The sequence below is a fragment of the Cucumis melo genome, chromosome 9 (assembly GCF_025177605.1).
Source record: "Cucumis melo cultivar AY chromosome 9, USDA_Cmelo_AY_1.0, whole genome shotgun sequence".
Classification (NCBI taxonomy): Eukaryota; Viridiplantae; Streptophyta; class Magnoliopsida; order Cucurbitales; family Cucurbitaceae; genus Cucumis; species Cucumis melo.
In genome coordinates, this window is record NC_066865.1 from 5,977,364 (window position 1) to 5,987,322 (window position 9,959).

Here is a 9,959-nt window from a genome sequence, read left to right on the forward strand (position 1 = left end):
AAAAAAGTAAAATTTTTATAATAATATAAAATCTTATAATAACTACTGTTGTTATTATTATTTTTAAAAAATATATATTTTATTAATATCATATTTGACTTATCATTTTAGAAAAAATAAAATATTTTATTAATATCATATTTGACTTAACATTTTAGGAAAAAAGTAAAATAATTTATTTCATACCAAATTGTTTTAATTTATCTTTATCATTTTAGGAAAAAAACAAAGTATTTTATTTTATTAATATCATATTTGACTTATCATTTTAGGAAAAAAGTAAGATAATATATTTCATACAAAATTCTTTTAATTCATCTTTATCATTTTAGGAAAAAACAAAGTATTTTATTTTATACAAAATCTTTTAATATCATATTTTTTACTATTTTAGAAAAAAGAAATTCAATAAATAACCTAATTTGATTTTATACTTATTTTTTTCTTATTTTGTGGCACACCCCGAGATCTATAAATAAAGATCATTTGTCATTTGAAAGAGAGAAAAAAAGGGTATTAGAAAGAATCTCTACGAGGGAAAACAATTTTTTTATTTAGAGAATCTCTGCAGAAATGTTTTTGAAGATACATATTTTGCTACAAAAGGTGGGTTATTACTTCTTTTCGCTTTAGTTTTTATGCGTTATTTTCATTTTTATCTATTTACCTGTCTTTTTTTTTACTCTAAATCTAATCCCATAGAGAAAAAACTTAGTTGAAGGTAGCATTAGGTAGAGATTTATTCCCAAGGATCCGCACCTCATACAACAAGCAAATCTTCTTCGAGATTGAGTCCTTATATTTGTTCTTTTTTTCAAAAAAAAAAAAAAAACGTAAAGAGAGAAAAATTGCATAAGGAAAATTCTTTTTTCGTTTTGCTACTTTTTTATCGGTACTCTAAAAAAAAGGTCTTTTAACATTTTTTTTCTCTATAAAATATAGAGAAAAAAAGAAAAAGTTATAAGCAAAAAGTCTTTTATTATTATTATTATTATTATTATCATCATCATCATATTTATTATATATGTATATATTTTTTTTCTTTTTCTTCTTTTAGGCTGTCGCACTCTCTGTTCTTTTTTTTTTCTTTTTTTTTTTAATTTATTCATTTATTTATATTGTTGGGATTTTATTAAAAAGATTTTATGAGATTATCTTTTATTTAATTCCAAAAAGATAAAAGATTTTTCTTTATCTTATTTTATAAGATTATCTTTTATTAATGAGTTATTTAGTTCCAAAAAGATAAAATATTCTCCTTTATTTTAGGAATCTTGCTAATTATCTTTGAAGAAATAAGATTTATACATATAAATCTTATATGTATAAATAGGGTTTTCGAATACAGTGTTCGTGAGCCGAAAAATATTCAAAAGATCATTCACGGTTGAAGGTTAACAAAGAATTGATTGCAAAAGCTGTAGGAACAAAAAGACAGTATGATTTTATATCTATAAGATCAGCATGTTAATCTAAGTTGATATTAATTGATGAGTAATGATAAGGACGAGATGGTGATTTGCGTGATCATCGTATTCATCAGAAGAGTATGAACGAATCGTTGAGGAGATTCACAGATGAAGATAGGGGGAGCCGGAAGTCAGACGACGTTGAGAAGGGATACTCATATATTCAGGGGGAGCCTGAAGTCTGTAGTTGTTTGTCATATCAAATAGTCATATAGTTGAACAAAGTCTTCTGCTATATCAATGTATTTTGACAAAGTGTGAATCTTAATAAAATAACTCATCAGGGCTATGCGTAGCTCCCTAGACGTAGGCATCATTGGCCGAACTGCGTTAACAAAGTTTCTTGTGTTTATCTCTTCTGCTGTCTCTCTAGCTATTGCAATAGTCTATAGATTTAGTATTAACTGAAGGTTTAATTGATTATCTCAATGTTTTTTCAATTGGTATCAGAGCAGATTATTAGATCATGGAGATAATTAGAGAGGGACCATCAGCTTCTCGTCCTCCTATTTTAGATGGTAAAAACTACTCATATTGGAAACCTTGGATGATCTTCTTCATTAAGACGTTAGATGGAAAAGCTTGGAGAGCTCTTGTGGCGGGTTATGATCCTCTTATGATTACCGTGAATGGTCTTTCGGTTCCAAAACCTGAAGTTGATTGGACTGATGCTGAAGAGCAAGCTTCTGTTGGGAATGCCAGAGCACTTAACGTGATATTTAATGGTGTTGACCTGAACATTTTCAAGTTAATAAATTCTTGCAATACAGCCAAAGAAGCCTGGAAAACCTTGGAGGTAGCATATAAAGGTACTTTCAAAGTAAAGATCTCAAGATTACAGTTGATAACGTCTAAGTTTGAGGCATTAAGAATGATCGAGGATGAATCAGTGTTTGATTACAATAAGAGAGTGCTTGAAATTGCAAATGAATCTTTGATGCTCGGTGAAAAAATACCTGACTCTAAAATAGTGGGGAAAGTACTTCGATCCTTGCCCAGGAAATTTGATATGAAAGTTATTGCCATTGAGGAAGCTCGTGATATTACAACGCTGAAACTTAATGAATTATTTGGTTCGTTGCTTACGTTTGAGATGGCTACTGCTGATAGAGAAAGTAAGAAAGGTAAGGGAATTGCTTTTAAATCCACACATGTAAGTGACGAGGCTGTAAGTGACACTAAAGAAAACATGAACGAATCAATAGACCTCTTGATCAAACAGTTTTCTAATATGGTCAAGAAATTCAAAAACTTGAATACCACAGGATCAAACGCTCAAAATTTGATTAACTATCAAAGAAAAGATGGTGAGAAAAATACGAGAAGGATTAATGAAAATTCAAACAGGAGAAATAGTGATTATGGACGAAAAAAGAGGGTGAAGGAAGAGTTTTCACATGTAGAGAATGTGAGGGAGTTGGTCATTATCAGGCTGAATGTCCCACATTTTTAAGAAGACAAAAGAAAAAATTTTGTGCTACTTTGTCAGATGAAGATACTGGTAATGGTGAAGAAGATTACAGCATGGATGCATTTACAGTATGTATTTCAGAAACTGACTCTGGAGATGAATGTTCTGGGGAGATTTGTGATAAAAACTTGACATTTGAAGAGCTCAAAGTCCTATGGAAAGAAGATTCTAAAGCTAGAGCAATACAAAAAGAAACAATTCAAGATCTTATGGAAGAAAATGAACGATTAATGTCTATCATATCATATATAAGTTTAGCTTTTTTAATTTTTTATTTTATTTATAATTTTTAAACTTATTATTATTATTATTATTGTATTTATTATATATATATTTTTTAGAGTGGCGGCAGCTTGCCGCCACCGCTCTGTTTCTTTTTTTTCTTTTTTTTTATAATTTATTTATTCACTTATTTAAATTTAATTTTGTTTATAGTTTTCTTATTATTATCATTTATTATTATTATAAATATTAATTTTATACATATTCTTTTTAACCTTCTTTTTGTTTTTTATTATATATATATATATATATAACTTTTATTTATTTATTTATTTATTTATTTAGTCTTTTATATTTATGATTTTTTTTTAAAAAATCTTTGTTATTATTATTTCCTTTCATAATTTTTATTTTTTATTTTTTAACTTACTATCACCCCTATGTCCTCTTTTTTTCACTTATTTATTTAATTTTTTTACATATTTATTTATTTATTATTTCATTTAGTTTTTCTTTTATTTTTTCTCTTATTTTATTTATCGTTATTATGTATCTTTCCTTTCTTTTTCTTTTAACTTATTCTCATTACCACCATAATAATAATTATTATGTATATGACTTTAAATACATATATGTATGCATTGATACCATTTAGAATTTTTAAATACATATATGTATGCATTGATTTTTTATATGTATGCATTTATTTGTCTAATTTATTGTTGGTGTATTTGATTTGACTTATGATGCATTATTCCTATTTGATGTTCATTACCAATTTGTTGAAGTTTTTAAAAATATTTTTAGCCTTAATTACATGTGATCTTGAAATCTTTCTTAAATCTTCATTTTAAAACCATTTAGAATTTTTTTTTTGCTTTAAAATTATTTATTTTAAAACTCAAAATTAAATAGATATTTCACAAGGTTTCCTAATCAACCTTTTTTTGTAATAACCCACATCGATTTCGTTAAAAAAAATCCTACGATGGAATCTAGAAATTTCTGAGAGTCCGTTATTTCTAGATTCTTGAGGTGAGGGATCAATATCTTTGGGAGTCCGAGATTTGATCCCAAGAGAAAATATATTTAATCAATGCTGTTTTTTTAAAAAAAAACTTTATTCGAAGACTAGCCTATCATAGAATTTGAGAAATTGTAATAATTTATCATTCTCTTAAAGTGAGGAATTTTTCCTCAATATAGTCTAATTAATGGGTGTAGTGAGCAATGAAATAAGACATAGTTCTTTAAAAAAAATGAATTTTATTCAAGACATTAAATTTGGCCACCGTTTTCTAAAACGGATGTTACGGGGTGCTAACACCTTCCTCGTACACAAATGACTCCCGAACTCAACTCTATTTTTTTCGTAGACCAGTTTTTATTTTTTTTAAAATGATTTATATTTCGGTGCCCAATCACACCGTAAAAAAGATTGGTAGCGACTCCTCTTTTTTCGTTTTTAAAATTAAACCCTTCTTAAGGACGTCGGCCGCTCCGCGTCGTCTCGGGTACGTGGCGACAGTTTGGCGACTCCACTAGGGACATGAGGTTCCACCTTGAGAGTTTGACCTTTTCTTTTGTCTTAATCTTGTATATTTATTTAGTTTTTGTTTTATTTTCTTTTTAGTGTGTTGTTTATTATTGTTTCACACACAATCACAAGCCTCCTGTCCGGGCTCTACCATATAGAATTAGAAACGAGGATGAAGTAGTGTTGACCTTCAATGAGCTTATGCTTCCGTGCAGACACACGAAAAATTCTCACTCAATTTGGTCATACAATCACATGTGACGGTTGTGATCAAATTAAGGACCTTTTATCTTTTAGAACTTATATTCAGCTTCACTCATTGTGATTCGCATATCAAATTCATATATTTTAGAATTTTTTTTTGTCTTATTATTCTCACACACTAGCACAAACCTTCTACCCGGGTTGTACCTGTAGGATTAGATTCGAGAATGTAGTAGTGTTTGACCTTCGAGGACTTGTTGCTCCTGTTTAGGCACACAGAAAGTTCTCACTTAATTTGTTTGTATGATCAAGTGTGACTATACACCCTTTTGAGAACTTGTGTTCGATAAGATACTAGCATTAATAGTATACACCATTGTTTAAGCCATTACATTAATTGATTGTTTTCTTTATCACATTCATCATTACATCTAAACTAATTCTTATTTATACATTGTCCTAGGATGGTAGATACTTACGCGTCTGAGGCCGTTGCCCAATTGATTCCTAATGAAGACTCGTGGGAGAATGTAGCTCAGTGGTCAGAACATTTTCAACTAGAGTCAAGGTTGAGTTGGCCAAAGAAATTAGAAGTTCCACTTCCAAAGACTTGTTAGTTGGGATTCATCAACAATAACCCTGGAAGAGTTAAAAAGTTTATGGGAAAGCTTAATGTCGGAGCAAAGAGCAGAGTTTACAAAAGCATATGGAAGCATAGGTGACCTTTTATACGCTACCATTAATACATCAACATTGCAAGCTTTGGCACATTTCTGGGACCCTTTATTGAAGTGTTTCACATTCAACACGTTCGACTTAACTCCTACTATAGAAGAATATCAAGCACTTATTAGCCTACCAGTTGATAGAGGGAATAAGTCGTATATCTATGATCGAAAGTTGACTTTACAACGGTCACTATCAAAGTTTATGGGTGACATTCATGCATCTGAGCTAAAGAAACAGATGAAGACAAAAAAAAGGTAGGAATTGTATTCTCATCAATTATCTCATCAATCTTGCGTGTGGTTATTTATCAGGGAAGAAGGGTTTGTCTCTCATCGCATTATGTATCTATGGAACAATTATTTTTCCTAGAATTAAAGGATATGTTGAGGAAGAGGTTGTTAAGATTTTTGTTGGGATAGAACGAGGGGTAAACCCTGTTATCCCAATCATGGCAGAGACTTTCAGATCGTTAAATCATTGTTGAATCCAAGGTAAAGGAAAATTCTTCAGTTCTGCTCCTATGCTCTTCATTTGGATTTCCAGTCATCTAAGGTATCCTAATAATTTTGGATATCCTCAAATAAAATTCAGCAGTCCGTGGAATAATACAAGAAACACTATTAGAGAATTCAATAGTGCACACTAGGATCCAAAGGATCCAGAATTTGGGGTTTGGATTCAGTTTTTCAGCCATTTAACGACAATAGAGGCAATTTGGAGGGCATTGCTTATTCTCCTCTTTTGGTACTATGTCAATTCTGGTAAAAAAAATTTGCACCAGTTGTTTGTGGGCTAGAAGATTGGGAATTCTCATATAAGTCTAACATAAAATTCATGAAGCAGTCGAAGCATGGAAATTTGTAAAGAAGATGAAGAGTTTACGACATTGTGAGGGTACTAGAGAACAGTATGGTAGTTGGAGAGCATCAAGAAATGGAATTACAATTAATGCTATATCAGAATCCTTAGTTCCAAACATAGAATTGAAGAAATATCATGATAAAGAAAAGGAATTAAAGCGATTAAGAGAAATAAATTGTGTTTTGGCAACAGAGAACAAAACGTTAAGAGAAGAAGTCAAGAAATGGGTCCAGCAAGCTGTTAATACGCTCAAAGAGATTTAGACGAGGCGAAACGAAAGCGATTGGAGTTGGAGAAGGAAAACGATTTTTTAAACATTGAGGCAATCCAAGTGAGAAAAAAGAATAAGAGGTTATTAAGGAATATTGCTAACTTACATGAAGAGATAGAAGCTAAAAAGATATGCATTACATATTTGAAACATGAAATAGAAAGATTGAATGGAGTTGCCTTAGAATTCCAAAATGCATTACATGAAAAAGCTACGTCATCTCAACAGACCATTGAGGTTCTACAACATTCGATTAAAGAATACAAATCTCAACTTATAGAAGCGGAAAACAAAAACAGATTTTTGCAAAAAGTCGTTAACAGTTCTGAAAGCCAGTTACTGAGATGTCACAAAGCAAGGGAAATCGTAACAGATGACTATGCTCAATTAATAGAAAAATATCAAGAAATGTCGATAGATTTCATGATGTGGAAGGACGAGTATGAGACACTGAGACATAAGTATGATGATGTTATAGGTCGGATGGAACGAGGGGCTGAAAAATTAGGACAAATTGCGAGGATGGCAGATCAATTCTCAGTGCAAGCTAGGACTCTTCGGCAAGGTGTTATACCTACACGCGACACCAATAGAGAATTGTCTCATTTTCTAGGAGTCATAGAACAATACCTCAGACGTTTTGGGTGCTACTATTAGGTGTTAGAGTCATTGTACTTTTCATTTTAAAAGTAAACTAAGTCTTCTTTATGTCATTTTACATTCATTTAATAAAGGTATTTTATTTTATTATTTTTTTTCTTATCTCTCTTCTAGCTCAATTGAATCATTATTTTTTTTTTAAAAGATAAAAAGCCAAAACTTGCAAAATAGCTCAAGGTTCGCCTCCTCAGCATCCATATTAAACAAGAAGAAAAGCTCGAATAATGGATGAGCAAACCAATGATCAGGTTCAAGCTGTTCGTCAAGACGTTGAAGATTTGAAAGATCAATTGGCAAAAATCCTAGAATTGCTCACCACTGGAAGAGGAAAGAGTGTTACAGGGGCTTCATCACAAGTGGAAGTGAATTTGAATCAGGTACTAGAGGACATGTCTGCATACCCCTCGGATTTCACTCCTCAAAAGTCGTCTAGTCCATGCATGGTGGATAGGACATATCCTACATCATTTTCCGCGCCAAATCCTAACACAACCACCCAACAAGCAGCCCATGCGAGCAATCCCACATCTACTCCAATTATGGAAGGTGGTAAGAAAATTTCAGAAGAGCAGGGTAGTAGAAGAAGACTGGAATTTCTAGAAGAAAGACTGTGCGCCATTGAAGGTGCAGACATGTATGAGAGTATCGACGTAACACAACTATGTTTGATATCAGATGTGGTGATCCCTCCCAAATTCAGGATTCCAGATTTTGAGAAATACAATGGAACCACGTGCCTAAAAAGTCACCTAGTTATGTACTGCCAAAAAATGTCAACTTATGCTCATGATGAAAAATTGTTAATTCATTGCTTCCAAGATAGCTTAGTCGGCTCGACTTCTTGCTGGTACATGCAATTGGATGGTTCACAAGTGCATAGGTGGAAGGATCTTGCTAATTTCTTTTTTAAAACAATATAAGTACAACATTGATATGGCGTCCGATCGTCTGGATCTTCAGAGAATGGAAAAAAAGAATGTTGAAACTTTTAAGGAATATGCACAACGATGGAGAGAGTTAGCTTCACAAGTGCAACCTCCCCTGACCAACAAAGAATTGACGGCTATGTTCATAAACACTCTTTGGGTCCCATACTATGATAGAATGGTTGGAAGTGCTTCAACTAATTTCTCGGACATCATAACCATTGGGGAGAGGATTGAATTTGGAGTGAAGAATGGAAGGATCTTTGATCCCGTTTCAGAGACAAGAAGAATGATGACCCCAAAGAAAAAAGAAGGAGAAGTACACGAGTTGAGTTCGATCAAAGAGTAACAACACGTGTATCCTCACCAATTGTGAGGCAGACAAATTTCTCTCCTGGTTATCAGAATGGAGGTCAAAGCCCATTTAGTTAGTCAACTCAGAGAAACATAAGGAACAATTGGAAGCAAACCCGTTTTGATCCTATACCTATGTCATACACAGAACTTTTGCCTCAACTTTTAAAGAGTCATCAAGTGGCTATTGTACCACAAGAGCCTCTACAACCACCATATCCTAAGTGGTATGACCTCAACGCAAAATGTGAATATCATGCTGGGGCAGTTGGGCATTCTACGGAGAATTGTTTTCCTTTAAAAGCTAAAGTGCAAAGTCCAGTTAAAGCCGGTTGGTTGAAATTCAAGAAGACAGGGGAAGAGTCTGATGTCAACCAGAACCCTTTACCAAATCATGAGGGTCCCACCATAAATGCGGTTGACATGTTTATGCAAAGACATAAGAATAGGGTGAGCGACGTAACTACATCAATGAAAACGCTTTTCCAAATCCTCCATGGAGTTGGATATTTGTCACCAAGGTTTAACAATAATGACAGAGAGAAGATTGAATGCACCAACAAGGAGCAATGTTTATTGCATCTAGAGATAAATGACCATTCCATTGAGGACTGTTGTGAGTTCAGGAATGAGGTGCAAAAGCTGATGGACGCAAAGATTCTCTTGATAGGACAGATGAGCAAACAGGAAATCGAGGTTAATATGATCACTAATGCTTCATCTAATGAGAAAACTTCAAATAAGACGACATCGATGTGGAAACCATTAGTCATTCATTACGAAGAGAAGCCAAGTATTATGTCTTATATGCAAAAACCTAAAACAATGACTGTTGAAATACCAGGTCCTTTTGCTTATAAGGATAACCATGCCGTTCCATGGAAATATGAATGTCAGTTCATCACGGACAATGTCGTTTCTGCAACAGTGGGAGGAATAACCGGTAGTGGAAGGTGTTATACACCAGATAATTTAAAAGATGTCTCTAAAAAGGATGAAGTTCGACGACGTAAAGGCAAAGCTATAGAAATGGCAGGTGAAGATGATCTAAATGATCTGAGTAAGGTTTTTTTACTGAAAAGAACACATTAGTTGAGAAAGAGATAGATCATGAAGTTGTCTCTAAAGAGGAAGCCTGTGAATTTTTGAAATTAATTAAGCAGAGTGAATATAAAGTGATTGAACAATTACATCGTACCCCAGCTCGTATATTGATGTTGTCATTATTCATGTATTCTGAACCGCATCGTAAGGT

General features: G+C 32.7%; 1 protein-coding gene across 1 annotated transcript; it reads left to right on the plus strand.

The window, feature by feature from the left end:
• The first annotated feature begins 7,648 nt into the window (after positions 1-7,648).
• LOC127143778 (uncharacterized) lies at positions 7,649-8,344 on the plus strand. The gene has a single exon (XM_051090232.1). It carries the CDS (start codon positions 7,649-7,651, stop codon positions 8,342-8,344), a length of 696 nt encoding a protein of 231 aa, XP_050946189.1.
• The last annotated feature ends 1,615 nt before the right edge of the window (positions 8,345-9,959 follow it).

Bases quoted from the DNA above. Each gene is read 5' to 3' on its own strand.
- LOC127143778 (XM_051090232.1), top strand. From the start codon at position 7,649: ATGGATGAGCAAACCAATGATCAGGTTCAAGCTGTTCGTCAAGACGTT.